Below are 23,066 nucleotides of genomic sequence, written 5' to 3'. Positions count from 1 at the left end.
GTTATTTCTAACCTGCAATTAAACAAAGCGTCTGGACCCGACGAAATAAGCCATCGTATGTTAAAAGGAACAGCATCCACAGTTAAAAAACCACTTACTATTCTATTTAACAGGTCCGTACAAGAAGGCATTTACCCAAACTGTTGGAAACAAGCTAATGTTATGCCACTTTTCAAAAAAGGAGAAAGTAACACCCCATCTAATTATAGACCAATCTCTTTAATCAGTTGTGTAGGTAAAGTCATGGAACGTGTTATTTTTAAATACATGCACAATTTTTTAATGTCAAACAATTTAATATACAAAAGTCAATCAGGGTTTCTACCAGGACATTCCACAGTTTTTCAACTCATAGATATTTATAACCAAATCTGCAAATCTTTTGACGAAAAAAAAGCAACATGTATAGTCTTTTGTGATATATCAAAAGCATTTGATAGAGTTTGGCATAAGGGTCTTATTTTTAAACTTAGACAACATGGCTTTTCAGGCAAACTAATTGACTGGATTACTCACTATCTTTCAAATCGCAGCCAAAAAGTTTTCGTTAATTCCTCTTTCTCAGACTCTAAAGAGCTTAAAGCTGGTGTTCCTCAAGGCTCAGTGTTAGGTCCTCTTCTCTTTCTAATATACGTTAACGACATCGCAGATTCACTTATAAGTACGACACGATTATTTGCAGATGATAGTTCTCTAGCCGCTTCGTCTTCCGATATACACGAAATTGAACTTTCTCTAAATTCTGACCTTATAAAAATATCAGAATGGTCAAAACAATGGCTGGTTACATTTAATCCTACAAAAACAGAAGCTATGTTCTTTTCCCTCGCGCGTAGACAATGTCCTAATCTATTATTTGAAAATACTCAGTTAAATTTTGTCGATTATCACAAACATCTTGGCATAACACTCTCTAAAGATGGATCTTGGCACGAACATATATCTAATATTGTAAAGTCGGCAGCAAAAATTCTAGGATCTATGAGAGCGCTGAAATTTAAACTTAGAAGGCACACCTTAAACAAAATCTATATAGCTTACTTGAGACCAGTTCTAGAATATGCCTCTGTTGTTTGGGATAACTGTGCGAATTATGAAAAAGATCAATTAGAAAAGATTCAACTTGAAGCAGCGCGTATTGTAACTGGGCTAACGCGTTCAGTATCAATAGAAAGACTTCTTAACGAAATTGGATGGGTTTCTCTTTCTGACCGCAGAAAAATACAAAAATTAATTTTAATATACAAAGGAAAAAATGATGATCTTCCAACATATTTACTAGATTTATTTCCATCGATCGTGAATGACTCAAACCAGTACAATTTAAGAAACAATGCCGATTTTGAAACTTTAGCTAGGCGTATTGAAATTTACTCCCAATCTACTATTCCCTCTGCAATAAAATTATGGAATGATCTGAACATTGAAACTCGTCAACTACCAACTCTTTCGGCTTTCAAAAGTAAACTTAAAGAAATTTTCAAGCCTCCACAATTCCCTACTTTTTACTTAATTGGTGACAGACGATACTCTGTGTTTCATGCTAGGATACGAAACAAGTGCAGTAATCTAAACGCCGACTTGTTTAATAATCACATCAGAGAAAATCCAAACTGCGACTGCGGATCCGAAACGGAAGACGCAGAACACTATTTCTTTAAATGCACTCGTTTTTCACATCAGAGAAGAGAACTTTTTACTAAAACAAGATTATTTCACCCACTAAGTGTCAATAAGCTTTTATATGGCAATGATAATATTTCTATAGAAGATAACACTACTCTTTTCACAGAAGTTCAAAACTATATCAAACATACAAGACGTTTCGACAGTACATAATGTATTTCTTATGTCCTCTTGTCATTATTACATTACTTTGGGACAGGATGTTTGTCATTACTGGGTAGACACTCGGGGATATAGAGCAGCATATATTTCTTTTTCTTTTCTTCTCTAGCTCAACTATAATGATTACAACCATAACTTGACTAATACTAAAATTTATTAATTATCATTGTGTAATTATTATCATAAGTACTATTATTGTTATCATTTTGTTACTACATCACCGTGTAATTATTATCATAAATACTATTATTGTTATCTTTTTGTTACTACATCATCGTGTAATTATTATCATAAATACTATTAGGGTTATCATTTTGTTACTACATTGATATCATCATTATAATATTTCCCTTCTTCTTCTTCTTCCTTTTCTTCTCCTTCATCTTTTTATCTTTGTAGTTATTATCACTATCATATATCTTTGTATAAGGAATGCTTAATTAAACTAATACACTCGTTCATTTTTCATTTGCTATTAATGTTACGCACTTGGGAAGGGCTGACTTCTAATGTTGCAATAACTTGTAGCCCAACCCATTTGCTTTTGTTACTTATTATGTATATGTGCTATGTATTATGTGTTCAGAAGCAATAAAATATGATTAAATCAAAGCAATTCTGTGTGGAATAGATTCAAACACATTTAAGAGCGTCCATCCAGAGATCATGTGTACGTGTGTTCGGGTTTAACGTCTTTTTCAACAAATTTTCAGTTATATAAACGACAGTGTCTACTTGTAGCAGTGAGCACAATGCCCAACTTTATAGTGCTGCCTCACTAGAATATCACATCGTAGACACGTGACATGATACCCCACACAGTCACATTATACCGACACCGGGCTGACCAGTCCAAGCACTAACCTCTTAATGCTGAGCGCCAAGCGAGGAAGCTACTAATACCACTTTTTACGTCTTTGGTATGACGCGGCCGGGGATCGAACCCACGATCTCCAGCACTCAAAGCGGACGCTCTTCCACTAGGCTACCAGGGCGGTTACCAAATATCTTGTCTGTCCAAGGCAGGCCTTCAGTGCGCTTTAACGGAACCATTTGAGGTTCATGACCAAATGTTACGAATGATGTTCTATAACAATGGTAACACTGTCTGACTAACCTACAATTCGTGGGCTGAGCGCGAAACTATTGTAACTGTATATAAATAAAGAACAAGATACAATAGTTTCGCGCTCAGCCCTCGAATTGTGATTTCAAGCTCCTGCTCCTCCAATCATTAACAAAAATCCCGTGTATGGGTACTGTACAGGTGGCATGCCAATGAGCCAAGGAAGTTTGTGGAGTTTGGTATCTTGCACTATCCTCCAAGTAAAATCACTTACAGTCTTGTACAAGAATCACCCATATGGGTTACCGGTGATGCCGTAAGATTAAATAAAACTAGAGCTGTCACAGGAGTGACATATCATACCCATACATTTAAATCTGTCAATCCTTTCGTGAGTGTGGAAATCAGAAGTTTTGCAAATTTTAAGTTGGAAATGATAAAAAATAGTGATTTGTAGGTAAAGTTAAACTTGGCCTATAATTGATTACGTTACACCGGTGTACCAAAATTTATTTAAATATGTCAAGCCTTTCAAGAGTTTTTGTCCAAATTTTAAGTTGGGAAAGGACCATAATTATGTCAAAACATTGGTAGTTTGTAGCCAAAGCCGAACTTGACCTATATTTTATGACGTTAAACCTGTGTAGTCATAAGTGACCTCTGTATCAAATGTGATCTTAGACAAAAGTATTGTCTAGTTATTTGGCAAAAAAAATCTACTGTTCTGGATCAATAATACCTTGCCCTTTGACCTACTGACCTCAAAATCAATAGTCATCTGCTGGTCATGATCAACCTCTCTATCAACTTTCATGATCCTAGGCCTATGCATTCTTAAGTTATCATCCAGAAACTGTTTAACAGTTCCAGGTCATTGCGACCTTGACCTTTCACCTCAGTCAAATCTGACCTGTATTTTATGATGTTACACCTGTGTACAAAAATTTATGACCCCAAGGCCCAAGCGCACTAAAGTTATCATCTGGAAATCGTTTAACTGTTCCCGGTCATTGTGACCTTGACCTTTAACTTGTTGGCCTCAAAGTCGTACTTGACCTGTATTTTATGATGTTACACATGTTTACCAAACATTATTTCAATCTGTCAAGTCTTTCATGAGTTATTGTCTGGAAACCATAAAAACCAATGGACCGACAAGCTCACTCCACTATACCCCCACCCTCATCTTCGTTTGTGGGAGTGTAATAAACTTGTGATATATAACAAGCCAGGTATAAATGTTACCAGTAGTTTTAGGAGTAAATTTGTGTAAAATTAATGAAACTGCGACTGATGGCCCATCAATTTAACCTGCAATTAATCCTGTACAACTGGTTCAGGTGACCTTTTTGTCTAATTATGTTTTCGAAACCTGCTTATTTTGTAAGTGAGGTAAGGAAATGGTCTGAACAACAGAAAAAAAGAAGTCCTAAATAAATGTACAAAGCTTTATTTATATACTAAATGCTGTAACCCTGTATTAATATAATATTAACAGTTAAACAAAGGTAAGTAACATGTTAATCATACCACAGATTTGTATGAAACTTAGTGCAGAATGTAAACATTAAGTTATACTTTTTCAGCTGTGTTTAAGCATAGATCTATACTCTCATAAACTGAATTAATGTACTGACGTTCTTGCAAATGTGTAAATTTCTTGCAGAAATTACTGTCCTGGTAAATGGTAAATGTTTTACGGAAGTAATACTTATACTAACTGAAAAGTGTGATTCCACTGTGGTTTCTCACTCCTAAATATCAGATACAAGATTAAAAAGAATTATTTGTCATTTGGTAGGTGTTTAATTAAAAGATTAGCTTTGAATCACATTTAACTCGTTCAAGTTTTTCCAAACTTAAAAATTCCAAAACTTTGATATAAATGATAACATTTCAAACAATAACAAATTGAATTATACTTAAAACACTTACAGAAGGTATTCACACATTCAAACAGAAAATATTCTGAAAAATGGTACATGTATTTCTAGAATTTGAAAGACAATTAATGTCATGTATAAATGAAATTTGACAAGCTTAAGCTTTGAACAATTTGAAAAAAAATAATATCACATGATAATGCCTAAATATCTTCTTAATAAATAACTAATATAAAACTAATATAATATCTTTCAGGATTGTATTACATGAATTTCCCGTCACAAAGTAAGGTATGAAAATATCACAACCCAAAGTCTAGGTAACAAAAGACAACAGTTCAGTTTAGAAATATCATAAAATGTTAAGTTCTGTATAAAGAGTGTTTGCATACTATAATACACAATGCAGTGACTTACAAAAGATACATTTATAACCCAAAACCATGGAAATCTACCTTTTGATTATTGTAGACAAAAGTATGCAACGCACACTATGCACCATGTCCCATTTTTAGCTCGACTATTCGAAAAATAGTCTAGCTATTGTACTCACCCTGGCGTCGGCATCATACCTTGGTTAAGTTTTTGCATGCAAGTACATACAGCTATCATTTAAAGGCATATAGCTTTGAATTCCATAACTCTGACATGTATTTTGAGCAAATTATGCCCCCTTTCGACTCAGAAAATTCCGGTTAAAGTTTTACATGCAAGTTACTATCTCCAAAACTAATGCAGATATTGAATTGAAACTTCATATGTGTCTTCGGGGTAATAAAACTAGTTGACAGCAGCAAGTCCCATAACTCTGACCTTCATTTTGGCCAAATTATGCCCCCTTTTGGACTTAGAAAATTCGGGTTAAGTTTTGTGTGCAAGTACATACAGCTATTAGTAAAAGGCATATAGATTTGAAACTTATTTTTTCTTTTTCTATGTCAATAACCAACCTCACTGGGTCAAGTCACATAACTCTGACATGTATTTTGGGTAAATTTTGCCCACTTTTGGACTTAGAAATTTATGGTTAAAGTTTTACATGCATGTTACTATCTCCAAAACTAATGCAGATATTGAATTGAAACTTCACATGTGTCTTAGGGGTTATAAAACTAGTTGATAGCAGCAAGTCCCATAACTCTGATATGCATTTTGGTCAAATTATGACCCCTTTATAACTTAAAACTCTTTTGATATTTAACATTTCGGGTAATATTTTCCTGCTTCTGGGACAATATTTCGAATAGTCGAGCTTGGCTGTCTTACGGACAGCTCTTGTTAACAGTAAGGTACCTTGCCCTTTTTAAGAGCTCTTGAAAATTCCCTATAAATGCACATCTTTCCGTTTAAAAGAGTCTGTTGAAAGTTGAAATACGAAGAATATGAGATTGTGTTATTAATAAGCATGCTAACTTGATATTGTACCTTCACTGATAAAAAGACTTAAACTTGTTATTTATATTTCTCATAAGAAAATATAAAACACAAAAGATAGACCTTAAATGGATAGTAAGAGTAACAAGTGTTATGTTTTTTATTTTATATACATATCCCATCTTTATGCATAAAAAATGGATTGGCTCAAAAGTTGCTCCAAAATTTTGAAAGTGGCTAAACTGGTGGCTCCAACTTTTAAATTCCCAGCGGATGCCCTGAGTTCTACAAAACAATATATAGTCTGTTACTTATCTAAAGTAGGGAAAGTTTATCAATATAATATCTAGTTATTTAAAATCCCTCCACACATGGTTAAATGATTATCTGACATGAATGTAACAGGCTGATGAATACAGCACAACCCCTGTCAACAAAACTAGTTTTCAACAAGTAAGTAATAAATAAGGTACAAACAATATCAAATCATAACTCTACATATATTTAACTTTATAACACAAGTCTAAATAAAAGGTAAACCTGGTAAGACTATCACAACAAAAGTATACAGATTTAAATATCACAACACAGTGTACAGATCTAAAGGGTTTAATCTAAATTTAACTTAAGATTTTTGATTCAAGATATTTGTAGGAGAATGTCTATCACAACATTACGAACAAGTAACAACAACAAGAGCTGTCTGATGACAGCGCGCTCGACTATTCGACGAATTGATTGAAGAACAGGGTCAAAATATTTCCACGGATATTCAGACAAAAGAAATAAATAGATTAGACAAACAATGTTCCTGTATTACTTTGATTTCGATAAGTCTTGCACTAAATGGCAATATATGAGCCAATTTCAAAGTCCAAAAAGGGCCATAATTCAGTCAAAATAGTTATGTACTCTTGCCTACAGATGGAAATCATAATAATAAACAAGTGTTCAAAGTCTAAAAGCCATATGTCAAATAGTTTTGACAAAACATGGACTTGTATGAAAACAGAACCAATTTCAAAGTCCAAAAAGGGCCATAATTCAGCCAAAATAGATGATAGAGTTATGTTCTCTTTCCTACAGATAGAGACTATTATACTAAACAAGTGATAAAAGTTTCAAAGCCATATGTCAAACACTTTACAAAAAATATGAACTGGTACGAAAAACTTAACCAAGATTTCTAAGTCAAAAGGGGCCATAATTCAGCAAAAATCCTTGATGGAGTTATGTACTCTTGCCTATAACTGGACATGGTGATGGTAAACAGGTGTTGAAAGTTTCAAAGCTTTATCTCAAAAGACTTTGTCAAAATATGAACTGGTACTTAATATTAACCCAGATTTCTAAGTCAAAAAGGGCCATAATTCAGCCAAAATCCTTGATGGAGTTATGTGCTCTTGCCTATAACTGGACATGGTGCTGGTAAACAAGTGTTGAAAGTTTCAAAGCTTTATCTCAAAAGACTTTGTCTAAATATGAACTGGTACGAAAAACTTAACCAAGATTTCCAAGTCGAAAGGGGCCATAATTCAGCCAAAATCCCTGATGGAGTTATGTACTCTTGCCTATAACTGGACATGGTGCTGGTAAACAAGTGTTGAAAGTTTCAAAGCTTTATCTCAAAAGACTTTGTCTAAATATGAACTGGTACGAAAAACTTAACCAAGATTTCCAAGTCGAAAGGGGCCATAATTCAGCCAAAATCCTTGATGGAGTTATGTGCTCTTGTCTATAACTGGCCATGATGATGGTAAACAAGTGTTGAAAGTTTCAAAGCTTTATCTCAAAAGACTTTGTCAAAATGTGGACTGGTACGAAAAACTTAACCAAGGTGTGACGCCGACGCCGACGCCAACGCCGACGCCGACGCCGTGGTGAGTAGGATAGCTCTACTTATTCTTCGAATAGTCGAGCTAAAAAGGAATATCGCTCACCCAAGTGTTTTGTTGCAAGTTCCACGACTGATATGGCCTTGTTATTATTTCCCTAGATGTCACCTCAGCACAAAGTGCTCAGACCTAAACTAAAATTGTGTGTAACTGCCATTTTCCTTCTGGCAAAATATTTAGCCCTTACTCAAAAAATTTAGATTCCTTTATCTGACAAAGATAAATGATAAAAATCTCTAAAATATACAATACCTCTCACAAATATACAGTAATTACTGTGTTAAATTTTAAGATCATTACCACTTACCAATAAGGCCATTAGCCCCATAAATAAAAGTAAGCATGTCATGTTAACCAAATATTGCTTGTATTGCAGATGATTATATCACGAGTAGCACAGCGACAGTGTAGTGTATTCATATTACAAATTTTTATACCAAAGTCAACAAATAGAACAAATCTAAGAAACACATGATATCCCTGATTCACTGAATCATCCAGGTGCTTTCAAATTGAATCAGACTTTAGATAATTTGTACTCATTCTTCAAAATAAAAGATCTTCCTTTTCAAATTGAGAACACATAATTATGCAGATATCACTTTTATTGTGTTGCGGCAAGGATACAACAACCGGCTGCAATACTTTGATACAGGTCACTTTACTCACAGCTATTTAGGGTAAACTACTGATTATTTCTGTGATGTTGTATCAAATTATGAACTATGCTTTCAAGGAGATCATCAGATTTTAAGAATAAAGAATTTTTACTGATAAAGTTACGTTAAACTCTACCTTGAGACCATTTTGTGGGGACAAACTGGTAGTGGTCTAAAGGACACAGAGACCATTTTGTCAGGACAAACTGGAAATGATCTAACTTAAAGGGACGTAGAGACTATTTTGTGGGGACAAACTGGAAGTGATCTAAGGGACACAAGAACCATTTTGAGGGGACAAACTGAAAGTGGTCTAAGGGACACAAGAACCATTTTGTGGGGACAAACTGAAGTGATCTAAGGGACACAAGAACCATTTTGTGGGGACAAACTGAAGTGATCTAAGGGACACAAGAACCATTTTGTGGGGACAAACTGAAGTGATCTAAGGGACACAAGAACCATTTTGTGGGGACAAACTGAAGTGATCTAAGGGACACAAAAACCATTTTGAAGGGACAAACTGGAAGTGATCTAAGGGACACAAGAACCATTTTGAGGGGACAAACTGGAAGTGATCTAAGGGACACAAGAACCATTTTGAGGGGACAAACTGGAAGTGATCTAAGGGACACAAGAACCATTTTGTGGGGACAAACTGGAAGTGATCTAAGGGACACAGAGACTATTTTGTGGGGACAAACTGGAAGTGATCTAAGGGACACAAGAACCATTTTGAGGGGACAAACTGGAAGTGATCTAAGGGACACAAGAACCATTTTGCGGGGACAAACTGAAAGTGGTCTAAGGGACACAAGAACCATTTTGTGGGGACAAACTGAAGTGATCTAAGGGACACAGGAACCATTTTGTGGGGATAAACTGGAAGTGGTATAAGGGCATATTGATTTAGAAGCACCAAGATCAGTTTTGTTCTTATCTATCAATTTCTTTGTATCAATTGAAAGTCTGATCATGTACATTTCTTAGAAGTAGAGGGAAAACCCTGTGAAATGAAAATGAAACCATTCCTGCTGTTTCAGAAATATGATGTACAGGAATTTGATAAACAGACAATGATGGATGAAAGTGTGATCTAAATACCTCACCTTACCTTAGGTTAGCTTATATACATTTCAAACCCAACCAAAAATGATAGGTATAAAAAATGTATATAAAAAGACAAAAAGCATAATGCTTAAGTGACAAAAATACATTTCAAACCTAACCAAAAATGATATGTGTAAAAAAGATATATGTAAAAAGACAAAAAGCATAATGCTTAAGTGACAAAAATACATTTAAAACCTAACCAAAAATGATATGTGTAAAAAAGATATATGTAAAAAGACAAAAAGCATAATGCTTAGGTGACAAATAAATATTTCAAACCCGACCATAAATGATATGTTAAAAATGATGCATATGTAAAACACAAAAAGCATTTTATGCTATATTATATAAATAAAAATACAAAACAAACTTTCTATAAATTACCCCAGAATAAAACAACGAAAAAATATCAATCCCAACAACAAGAACAACAGTCAAAAAATGTAAACATGTAAAAGATAAATATATGTAAATTCTCATTCAGTAGGAGTACACAACAGTCATTCATCGCAACCATTTATGATGTACAAAATATCCCTTAAATACACAACCACTTGATAGAAAGAGAGCATTTTCAGGCAGTTAAGACATTTTGATCTTTTGACGCAAATATTAACTCAGTACTTAGTCCTTGTATAAAAACACTGTACAAATACATTAAATTTTTGACTGGTAATTTCAAGACTTATTTTATAAATGAACCACTGACAGTTTAGAGTATACAACAATATACAACAAATACAGTCAAACATTTTGTTAAGTCAAACGCGGGTAATCTGACACCATTCTTCATTTGAACTTACGGCAATATCACTCTATAACATATTTTGTTTAATGACTCAAAGTTTAACTGTACAGACAGAAGTTGTTAACTGGGTCATTTTTCAGAAGCATTAATGTAGAGTGCTGTTTATGAAACTTTTGGCCAGTTCTGTAAAGGTCAAAGTTGCTACATATTCGATCAAACAAAAAACTAAAAACATCTTAAACCACAACTAGAAGGGTTGATCTAAAAAGTAATGTCACTGTGTCCTTGATGCATTTATTTTTCGTGTAATATTATGAAAATTATATCAAGATGTATGCCTATTCAATCCTGATAACATAAGTAAATATTTTTGTCTAGGGTTGTTTTGTTTTAAAAACATAGTAATTCAAAGTATACTGACTAGTAATTCAAAGTATACTGACTTTGCATTTTTGCCTCTCACATAAATACTGCTTGTTAACTACTGTAAACGCACATTTTCGCTGGGTCAAAATTTCACAAATTTGAAATTTTGAGTTACGTTTGCGAGGTTTTATATAAGCGAAATTGTAAAATTGGTATCCTACATGAATTTGAATTATACTAATGGTGAATATTTACGCAAGGATTAATTTTCACAATATGTTGGGCCTAGCCAATATAGCGAAAATTAAACCCTCATGAAAATTTCTGCTTTTACAGTAAACAGAAAAATGAAAAAACAAAGACAATCATATATCAACTCAATAATAACACGCAACTTCATTTGATTTTATAATGATGTGAAGTAACGTCTCTCTGCCATGTGCCAAAAAAACTTTAGTGATGCCATTGCATATTTAAGTTTGTGAAGTACTATTAACGCTTGGTATTACTCAGTGAAAAAATAATGCTTTTTATCATCAATCGCATCAGTGACTAGCAGCGTTTGTCATTACCATGCTTTCAATAGTTTCTGTAGTCAATTTTCTCTTTTTTATGCATATGACATTACTTTTGGATCAACCCTCGTACTTATCCTGGCTTTTAAAAAAACATAGCCTATAAAAAACAGTAAACCTAAATAACTTGAAAGCATCCATTTTCTGTTTACTTAATCCAATGTTTATTTCAGTCTTTTTTCATTCAGTTTGTTCCTTTTCTTTCTTCTCCTTTGATTTGCTTCCGAGGGCAAGCCCTAGAATAGCAGCAGTGATGGTCCCGATTGCTGCCCACGTAAGAAACTTGTCAGCCTAAAAAACGAAAGACAACAACAAAATTAATAAGACAGCAATAAAAACTCTTCATTTATCATCTGGCCAAATGTGACCCAGTCTGACCTAGATCCCAGAAAGACAAAAATTCTGACCAGATTTCATGCAGATCAAGTGGAAATATATGAGCCGTGCCATGGGAAAACCAACATAGTGGGTGTGCGACCAGCATGGATCCAGACCAGCCTGCGCATCCGCGCAGTCTGGTCAGGATCCATGCTGTTCGCTAACAGTTTCTCCAATTCCAATAGGCTTTAAAAGCGAACAGCATGGAGCCTGACCAGACTGCGCGGATGCGCAGGCTGGTCTGGATCCATGCTGGTCGCACACCCACTATGTTGGTTTTCCCATGGCACGGCTCATATGTCTAATATGTCTATAGAGAGTTAACTAAGAAGGTTTTTCATTGACTTAACCTAGTGAATAAATGACAAGTACAGTTTCTCTTTCCCTGGCTGTTTAGGTTCAAGATTCACTTAATTTAACCAAGTCAGTAATTTGCAACAAAGTGTGAGAAATGCAAAGCACCCTAAAAGTCACAAATCATATGTGTACCTTCTCAATTAGAGCTATCACTAAAAATGATTAATACCCATGCCACTTTTATACAGGGAAAGTAAAATGTTGAGATCATGAACTTTAACCTTCAAATGTGACCTTGACCTTAGACTTTAAAACTTGGGTTGTGCACTCTGCATGCCATCCTGACAATGTTAATAATTTATTAAGATCCTTTCAGTTTTTTCAGAAAATGATGGGCTAAGAAAAATTTACTATTTAACGTTTTACTTTCATGTGTGACTTTGACCTAGGACATTGTGACCCCTGTAATGTGAACAGTTTGTCTTGATGAGGTTAGCAATTAAGCACTTAGTTTTGTAAGTAGTTTTTATGAAAATCTTCCAAGCATTTAAAGAGATATGAAGCAGACACAAAGATTAGCTATCTGATTTTGAACTATGACCTTGCTATGATTTTGAACCTTGACCTTAGACCCAGCAACATGGACCATGTGCTCTGCAAGAAGTTGAATCATTTAATCTTTAACATCCAAGAGTGACTGTTACCTTTGAACTTTTAATGTGGGTTCAATGCTCTGCATGTTGTCTTGGTGAGTTAGATTATTGATGCTAATTTGAATGAAAATTGTCAAAATGGTTTAGAAGATATAAAAGGGTACAAAGTTAAGCTATATGATCTTTGACCTCAAAGTGTGACCTTGACCTTGGATCTAGTGACCTGGGTTGTGTGCTCTGCACATAGTCTTGTTAAGTTAAGAATTAATGCTAGTTACATGAAAATCTTGCCAGTGGTTTAGAAGATTTTGTGCCACAAAAATAATGGGACACAGACCAGCTGATTGATGTGCACACTTCCAAGATAGCCCCCATATACTTTGTTAATGGAATATTATAAAACAATTCCATGTGATTTAGAAAGTCACCTCTAGTTCACTTTCCATCCTATTAATATCTTTCATATAGATCTACATGTACCAGTTCTATGCTGCTAGTTACATAAACATAATAAATCAACTGTCATCACTTGATCACTTTTAAATTTTCCATATTTATAGTAAGCAGCAAAGTTTTCACAATTACAAAGCAACTGTGATATTACCTGATCACTCTTTGATTTTCCATATCTACAGTAGGAAGCAAAATGTTCACAATTACAAAGCAACTGTGATATTACCTGAACGCTCTTTGATTTTCCATATCTACAGTAGGAAGCAAAATGTTCACAATTACAAAGCAACTGTGATATTACCTGAACGCTCTTTGATTTTCCATATCCACAGTAGGAAGCAAAATGTTCACAATTACAAAGCAACTGTGATATTACCTGAACGCTCTTTGATTTTCCATATCTACAGTAGGAAGCAAAGTGTTCACAATTACAAAGCAACTGTGATATTACCTGAACACTCTTTGATTTTCCATATCTACAGTAGGAAGCAAAGTTTTCACAATTACAAAGCAACTGTGATATTACCTGATCACTCTTTGATTTTCCATATCTACAGTAGGAAGCAAAATGTTCACGATTACAAAGCAAATCCGATATTACCTGAACGCTCTTTGATTTTCCATATCTACAGTAGGAAGCAAAATGTTCACGATTACAAAGCAAATCCGATCTTACCTGAACGCTCTTTGATTTTCCATATCTACAGTAGGAAGCAAAATGTTCACGATTACAAAGCAAATCCGATCTTACCTGAACGCTCTTTGATTTTCCATATCTACAGTATGAAGCAAATGTTACATTACAAAGCAAATCCGATATTACTGAACGCTCTTTGATTTTCCATATCTACAGTAGGAGCAAAGTGTTCACAATTACAAAGCAATCGATATTACCTGAATGCTCTTTGATTTTCCATATCTACAGTAGGAAGCAAAGTGTTCACAATTACAAAGCAAATCCGATATTACCTGAATGCTCTTTGATTTTCCATATCTACAGTAGGAAGCAAAGTGTTCACAATTACAAAGCAAATCTGATATTACCTGATCACTCTTTGATTTTCCATATCCACAGTAGGAAGCAAAGTGTTCACAATTACAAAGCAAATCTGATATTACCTGATCACTCTTTGATTTTCCATATCTACAGTAGGAAGCAAAATGTTCACAATTACAAAGCAAATCTGATATTACCTGATCACTCTTTGATTTTCCATATCTACAGTAGGAAGCAAAATGTTCACAATTACTCCAGAGAACATTGTATCCTATTTCTCCAACCATATTCATTGCTCTTTCAATGATCTCCTCTGCTTTACTTGGACTATATTAAGAAAGAAAAATTGGAACAATTAACCTTTAACCTGCTTAATTTCTGAAATGGATTGGTCTATCATTCAATTTGGGCAGTACCATTTATTATTCAAAGGTGTGTTCACTGAAAATTTATAGACTCAGAATAGCTAACAATGCAGACTATGAAGTACACGGATGAGCACGCTGATCTTGGTCAATCACTTGCTGCAGTAAGCTAAAGATTAAAATATTACTTAGCACACTCAATGTCTTTGAATAAGATTATTTATGGAAGTAGATAATAATTATAGTTCAACAGACTGAATGGATAATGTTGAAATTTCTTAACATATTATCAAGGATTATTATATACGCCCTTGATGTTATCCATGAAATATTTGTCTGTTTTCCAGAGCACCACTATGCCGTCTGACACTATGATGTAATAATTGTGACATCGAAACAGTGAACTGTTGAATAATAACACACAATTTTTCTGTCTCCTTTATTTATAGGAAACAAATAAGGTCATGTCAGAATTCTTAATATCGTATGTCAGCAATTTTATCATTCTATTAATCTTTAGACTGTGACATTATCATTCTTATAAATTCACAAATTGCTAATACTTCGTAGATTGGTATTCGATTCCATATGTAGGTTCCATGTTTTATTCATTGTTATTATTATTATTATTATTGCAATATGTTATCTGGGTAACTGATGTAACATCATAACTTTAGGCTTATCAAACTTACAGAACTACCTAACCACCACCACCTCCCTTTGAAGACAGATATTTTCCCCATCAGAAGTACTTCATGGTTAATAAACCTGTCCATAGCAACAACTTCTCCACAAAAAATACATTTATTTTAGTCTTACCAATGGTGTTCACATTAGCTACATGCAACTTGCATTTTACCCACCTCATTTTTTTATCTTTATCATTATTCTTGTACACTTTAGAGTCACAAACAACATTCCAGAAATCATCAACTTTTACGAAAGCTTTCCGAAATCTTGTACCACAGATTGTAAACAAACTGCCAGAGTTGACATTTGCATTTAAACCATCATTTTCATCACCTGCTAGGTGAATCACTTTCCCTTCACCTGAAATATAAAGAACGTTCAGGCTTTAGATCAAAATATAATTCACAGACTATTTTTACAACTTTCAATTCAATATTCAGTTTAACAATAACTCTTATTTCATGTGGCCTTGTTCAACTTAACTTTTTTTCTTATTTCAAAAAAATCATACCCCAACGATAATAAAAACTAGAAGATGCTTTTGTAAAAAAGCACATGTCTCCCCCAAAGCACAGCAGTAATAGGCAAAAAGTCAACAGGGGACAGAAGCAAAAGTCAAAGAGACACTGATGTTGGGCTTTATGAATGAAATGCAATTAGGATCATCTACTCAGCATGTCCAATCATCCCATTTAGTATCAATGTTTTGGGTCAAGTGGTTCTCAAGTTATGGATTGGAAACACTTTTCCATGTTCTGTCCCCTGTGACCTTGACCTCTGACAGAATGGCCCCAAGATAAATAGGGACTGTCTAATAGGCAAGTCCAATAATCCCATGAAGTTTAAAAGTTCTGGCTCTCAAGTTATTGATCGGAAACAGGTTTCCATGTGACCTTGATCTTTGATGGAAAGACCCCAAAATAATAAGGGTCAATTGCAGTTCTGCACTGTAAGCCTTATCACCCTATTAATTTTGAAGGTTCAAGGTCAAATTGTTCTCAAGTTAGTGATCGGAAAAGGTTTTCCATGTTCAGGCCCCTCTGACCTTGACCTTTAGATGGAGTGACCCCAAAAACTACAGGGTCATCTACTCCATAAGCCCATTCAGTCTATAAAGTATGAAGGTTCTAGGTCAAACAGTTCTCCAGTTATTGATTGGAAATGGTTTTCCATGTTCTAGTCCCTGTGACCTTGGCCTTTGATTGAGTGACCCTAAAAGCAATAAGGTCATCTATTCTGCATGTCCAATTATCCTATGAAGTTTCAACACTATGGGTCATATGGTTCTCAAGTTATTTATCAGAAACAGTTTTCAATGTTCAGGCCCCTGTGACCCTGACCTTTAATGGAATCATCCCAAAATCGACTGAGGTCATCTTCTCCATAAGCCATATCAATCTATAAAGTTTGAAGCTTCTATGTCAAATGGATCTCCAGCTATTGATCGGAAATAAAGTGTGACGGATTCTGGCCCCTGTGACCTTGACTTTTAATCAAGTGAATCCAAAATCATTATGAGTCATCTTCTCTGTGTGTCAAATCAACATTATAAAGTTTCAACATTATGGGACAGGTGGTTCTCAAGTTAATGGAAATGGTTTTCCATGTTCAAGCCCCTGTGACCTTGACCTTTGATGGAGTGACCCCCACCAATCTACTTCATAAGCCCCATCACCCTATGGAGTGTGAAGGTTCAAGAAGAAATGATTCTCCAGTTAATGATCAAACAGATAGGGCAAAAACAATATGTCTTCCCCAGTTTAGGGGAGACATAAATAAGAACTTTTAAAAATATCATTACAACCTTTTTTGGGGTTCTATCATGGTTTTTCAAGTCCATGCATTATTATAAAATAATGCACACTATTTAACAGTTGTGTAATGACCTGGCATAAACTCTTCAGTGTGAGTACACTCCCCTGTGGAACTCAACAAGATCCCGTCTTTTAAAGACACTTACCAGCACAAACTGCTCAGTGTGAGTACACTCCCCTGTGAAACTTAACAAGATCAAGTCTTTTAAAGAAACTTACCAGCATAAACAGCCCAGTGTGAGTACACTCCCCTGTGGAACTCAACAAGATCGCCTCTTTCAAGAGTCTCAAAGACAGTACTGTTGTGTTGTTGAACTGCCAGCGCTGCCATTGTACAATGCTCTTCTCATGGAGCTTTACATCACACTCTGTAAGTAAAGCTTTAATAAATAAATACGATTGTCAATTTATGTTCAGTTAAAAGCAGTTTAAAAGCAATATATTTTTTGCGCCTGTTCTTTTCTGTGAAAGGTTTGGACAGGTTTACCAAGATACCCCTTCCCTACCTTTGGTCCTCTTCTCTAAAAGAATGCAGTTCATGAAGCCAATTATATTTAAGAAATTAACATTATAGAATCTATACATGATATATAGAGGGTCAAATAATATGATAACTGGATAACAACACTGTAAGCAAGGATTATCTTGGTTAGATTAATACAGGACTTACCTATAGTTTTATAATAAATTTTCAAATAATTCAAATGTTCTTTACGTTAGATATATATTAACTATATACAGACATAATTCCCTGTTCCATTAATTTTGTTAATTTTGAATATCCAATATTTGCCTTCCTTATTTGGCTTATCAGGATGACTTATTTCATGACAAGTCAGTAGTAAGGAAAGGAGGGCGCGATGCGCGATTTCGCATATTCAGTTTAAAACACATCCATTGAAACTCCCATAAAATGGGCAAAAATTTTCTGCAGAAGAAACATACTAAGCTGCGAAAATCAGTAAAAATATAATTGAATTGAGACTGTGTTGCGAGTCAATGACGCATCATAGTGGTAATTTCAGGTGATTCCTACCAAATTTGCGAAGTTTCCATTTATGACTGGACGTAGTCCAAATATTAGGATGTTTAGGGACAGCATATTTTTTTACTGTCACTGTCTCCGCCACGTCCAAACTTATTCTGCATATTTCTGTTAGGAAATCCCGAAAAACAATAAAATCTGTTCGGAATGTTTTCTGGTACATGTACAAAGTATTTTTATGATTTTCTGACATTTTATGAATGTTTATTTTGCGTTTTATTTCTGTAATTTAGTGTAATAGTTATATCAGCAGTCTGTTGTTACTGAAACCGGTGTCTGACTTGTCTGGATGTTTTAAAGTCCTCGTTTTCCTAACAGTAAAATGCAGACACCGGTAAGGCTTAGCGGGATGACAACTATAAAATATCAGATCATAAAATAAGTAACCATGATAAGCCAAAGGAGTAAGGCTAGACTGGACACAGCGATCCAATCAAAATGTGCATTAGAAAAATCTGTTTATGTCACATGTTGGCCGGATTTTCCGTGTTCTGTAGTTGCTGAGAAATTATAACAAGAGCTGTCGGATGACAGCGTGCTCGACTATTCAAAGAATTGATTGAAGAATGGGGTAAAAATATTTCCATAGATTTTCAGACAAAAGAAAAAATGGATTAAACAAAAAATGTTCCTGTATTTATGGATTTCGATTAGTCTTGCACTAAATGGCAATGTGTGACCATGATGGCAAATATGATAAGTTATATGTTAGGCAAAATATGGACTTGTATGAATAATTTAACTAATTTCCAAGTCCAAAAAGGGTCATAATTCAGTCAAAATAGTTGACAGAGTTATGTACATTTGCCTACAGATGGAAATCATGTTGACATATTAGTGTTAAAAGTTTCAAAGCCACAGTTCAAATAGTTTTGACAAAAATTTCAAAGTCCAAATAGGGCCATAATTCAGCCAAAATAGTTGTCAGAGTTATGTACTCTTGCCTAAAGATGGAAATCATAATGATAAACAAGTGTTTAAAGTTTAAAAGCCATATGTCAAATAGTCTTGACAAAACATGGACATATTTCCAAGTTCAAAAAGGGCCATAATTCAGCCAAAAAAGACGACAGAGTTATGTACTCTTGCCTATTGATAGAGACTATAATACTGAACAAGATATAAAAGTTTGAAAGCCATATGTCAAACACTTTACACAAAATATAAACTGGTACGAAAACCTTAACCAAGATTTCTAAGTCAGAAGGGGCCATAATTCAGCCAAAATGCTTGATGGAGTTATGTACCAGGGCCTCCTCTGGGTTTTTCATACTTGTCCCCAACCTTTTCGCCAATTTGAAAAAGTTGGAGCCACTTTAGTGCCATTTTTGAGCCAAAGTTCTGAGCCACTTTTATTTCTCTTATTTGGCTGTCAGATTGTGCATAGAGAAATAAAATATAGTAAATAATTTCTTTTGAAGATGTATTAGTTCATTGTAGAAGTAAATTCAATTTGTAGTTGGATACAAATGACACATATCATTTCCTTAGTTTAAGAATCATATCTATCCATGAATTACCAATATTCCAGGACTCATTTATTTTCGGAAAGGAAAATTCGGAATTTTTTCTATTTTAGGTCGAGTTGAACACTCATCTGATGATTTTTAAGAAGCCATGGTAGCAAGTGATATCTTCCAGTTTCTGAACATTTCAAAGAAATTAATTTACCAGGTCCAGGATACAAATTGAGGCTGTTGTGTTTTTGTTTTCGGATTCATCGTTAAAATCTTTTATGAAAACTGAGGAATTACAAAATTATCTAATATATTTGCAAAAAAGTAACAAATTAAATGTATCTTTCGTACTTATTAAAAATTCGTCAGTCATACAACTGCATGCCACAAACATGTCGATCTTTTTTGTAAAAATCACAAAACATAAAGTACACCGTGATCGGCATTAATTTTGGTGAATTCTCGGCAGAGTTCAAACATACAAGCTGGCAGATGTTTTGATTACTGATTAACCATCAGTTCACACATTATTATGCAACTATATTCTCAAAGTGTCAACCAACTTCAACAGTCGAATTGTCAAATTACACCGCCTAGACTGGTTATCGATTTTATTCACTACCAGCGCCTAGGTAAACACGTGTATCGGGAACCAATTATTGGGCCGCTTATATCACTACGGAAAAAAACAAATGACGAGAAAAAAAACTATGCAACACTTATTTTCGCCAGTTTGCAAAATTTAGCGCCAAATTCTTAAAATTATCGCAAATGGCGACATTGGCAATCGACAGCGGAGGCCCTGATGTACTGTTGCCTACAACTGGACATGGTGATGGTAAACAAGTGTTGAAAGTTTCAAAGTTTTATCTCAAAAGACTTTGTCAAAATGTAGACTGGTACGAAAAACTTAACCAAGATTTCTAAGTCAAAAAGGGGCAATGATTCAACCAAAATGCTTGATGGAGTTATGTACTCTTGCCTACAACTGGACATGGTGATGGTAAACAAGTATTGAAAGTTTCAAAGCTTTATCTCAAAAGACTTTGTCAAAATGTGGACTGGTACGAAAAACATAACCAGGTTGTGACGCCGACGCCGTGGTGAGTAGGATAGTTCTACTTATTCTTTGAAAAGTCCAGCTAAAAATAATTAAATATTAATGTACCGACAATTTCAACTAGTAAAAATGTTAATTTTATTTTCGGCCGGGTATCATTAGAAAGGTATATGTATTAGTATTAGCCAAGAGTAGTTTTTGTTTGATTTGCATTTGAAATGAATAGGGTAAAGCATGGTCAAAAAGAGCACTGTCGGCACGAATTCCAACCGGCGATAAAGTGGCTGACATTGCCTTGAATCACAGGAACCTGAAATTCTATCAATAATCAAGTCAACACAAGTCCGAATAATAAAGACACCCTCTATATACAAGTGTTTTTACTATATATAGAGGGGCTCTTTTTATTCAGATAGAATTTCAGGTTCCTGTGCTTGAATCAATTTAGAACAGCTTTGAAGCTTGTCTCATCACCTCTTATTAATTTCAAAATGCGATTTTGAGGACATAAGTGATTTCTGCAGTTTTCATACTCTCAACTTGTAAATCTATAGACTGAAAATTCTGAGTATATGCTTACCATTTTTATAAAAACGAAAGTAGAAATGTTGTGACTAGCTGTCAGCTGACTGTTGTTGTTGTTGTTGTCAACTGTAGTACATGTTTAAATTCCAGTAAGTCGGAATATACCGTAAATTGCACAGGTTACAACACACTAAATATCTGTTCTTACATATTTCCAATGGCTGCAGTAAACACCAGGGCCCATTTAAAATGTCTGTAACTTACATTTTGTTTAAGAATATTGTCAGTGCTAAATACAAAATCAAAAGAAAAGTGGGGTTATGTTTTATGCAAGAAAAAATATTTTCAGTCAATCACAAATAGTGCAAAATCAGTTAAAAAATGAGACACCAAATTGCAGTGGTGGTGTATGATCTAAGTATCCATGACAAATTATGTTATGTTATTATTTCATTGTGAAAAGCTTACCTACATGTCAAGCATAGATCTGTCATGTGATCTGAAAATAAGGAAAATATCTCTGCAGAGCAAAAAAACAAAACAAAACTGAGGACTACATTGTATCTAAATCCGTCATAATTAATATGCGACTTCCTTCCCTGTAAACATGAAGTCATTGGGCCAACGACGGAAAACCGTCAAAGGATAATCGTTGTTGGGCCACTGTTGGCCCAACAATGATTAATAAGTATTGTAAATACAGCTGTTGGGCCAACGTTGAACCAACTTTAAATTTCAGTCACAGATATCTCTGCATTGGCCCGATATTGATTTTCAGGGAAAGACTTATACAGAGAAAACATTGTTGGCCCAACGTTGGGCCAACGTTGGTCCATTAGAAGTAATAATATAATAACTGTATATTGTACAGGTCACTGTTTTATCACAAGCCCCCACAGGTATACACAGGTTGTGTAGCTGTAACATGCAATATTTAATTAATTATTAAACACTTTTCTGCACCAATTCGTAATCAGTTAAATTTGGGCTAATTAAACTAAAAACTTATCGCAGCCGTAATGATATTTTGAACTATTTCAAATCTACTACCTTGAAAAAATTGTGAAAAAAGTATTGAAAAAAACCCTTACTAACTCTTTAACAAATATCTAATTTTATACAATCATAAAATGTTTACAATAAATCTGTTGAATATTCCAGAGCATGAACTCTCGTTAACCCGAGTTATGTAAGAAATCCCAGAAAATGTGGTCAATTTTACTCTCTAGGCCAGATTTCTAGCTTTTTAGACATGTGAAGTAAAGGAAACTATTATACATGTGATAGGTCTAGGTTTAACAAAAACCCGGTCTTCCAGCTATAAACTGTAAGTAGAAGTTTTTTTAAAAATATTTTTTGATAAAGTTATGGAATCTTATACAGAATTTCTTTCTATGTCCTGTATGCATGTTATATCCATATGATTTGAACATATGTTAAATACTAATATCTAAAGCTGGCGGATGGTATTTGTGTTGAGTATTAAATTCTGTACATTTCTTGTTAATTCTAACATATTTTTCTTGGTTAAATACAGACAAAAATTAATTTCATACATTAGTTATTGTTACCAATTTGACGTAGATGGTTTAATCAACATTATGATTTTTGTTTTTTACAGGGTGCTGTTCAAGGGAGTAATAATGGAGTGCCTAGCACTGCGGTGCACAGGAAAAAATAAAAATATAAAAAGCTGCAACTTCAGTGAGAAAAGAAAACAAACAAACAGAACTTGGATATATAATGAGTTAATATACAGACAGTAATTCACTTTAGTAGGATTTAATTAGTGACTGCAATAAGAA

General features: G+C 34.4%; 1 protein-coding gene across 1 annotated transcript; it reads right to left on the bottom strand.

Annotated features, from left to right (window-relative positions):
* Positions 1–4,348: 4,348 nt before the first annotated feature.
* Positions 4,349–21,404, bottom strand: LOC123561475 (phospholipase A and acyltransferase 3-like). The gene is made up of 5 exons (XM_045353872.2): positions 21,317–21,404; positions 17,394–17,542; positions 15,534–15,720; positions 14,503–14,632; positions 4,349–11,818 (listed from the first exon to the last, which is right to left on the bottom strand). Exons 2-5 carry the CDS (start codon positions 17,503–17,505, stop codon positions 11,708–11,710), a joined length of 540 nt encoding a protein of 179 aa, XP_045209807.1. The 5' UTR covers positions 17,506–17,542; positions 21,317–21,404; the 3' UTR covers positions 4,349–11,707.
* Positions 21,405–23,066: the final 1,662 nt, after the last annotated feature.

The sequence above is a fragment of the Mercenaria mercenaria genome, chromosome 10, assembly GCF_021730395.1.
Source record: "Mercenaria mercenaria strain notata chromosome 10, MADL_Memer_1, whole genome shotgun sequence".
In the NCBI taxonomy this organism is placed as follows: Eukaryota; Metazoa; Mollusca; class Bivalvia; order Venerida; family Veneridae; genus Mercenaria; species Mercenaria mercenaria.
This window is presented reverse-complemented; position numbering and strand designations above follow the sequence as displayed.

Coding starts and splice junctions, on each gene's coding strand:
- LOC123561475 (XM_045353872.2), bottom strand. CDS start 17,505: ATGGCAGCGCTGGCAGTTCAACAACACAACAGTACTGTCTTTGAGACT. Junction 15,721..17,393: donor ACACTGGGCTGTTTATGCTG/GTAAGTTTCTTT, acceptor TTTATATTTCAG/GTGAAGGGAAAGTGATTCAC. Junction 11,819..14,502: donor GAAAATCAAAGAGTGATCAG/GTAATATCAGAT, acceptor TTCGTTTTTTAG/GCTGACAAGTTTCTTACGTG.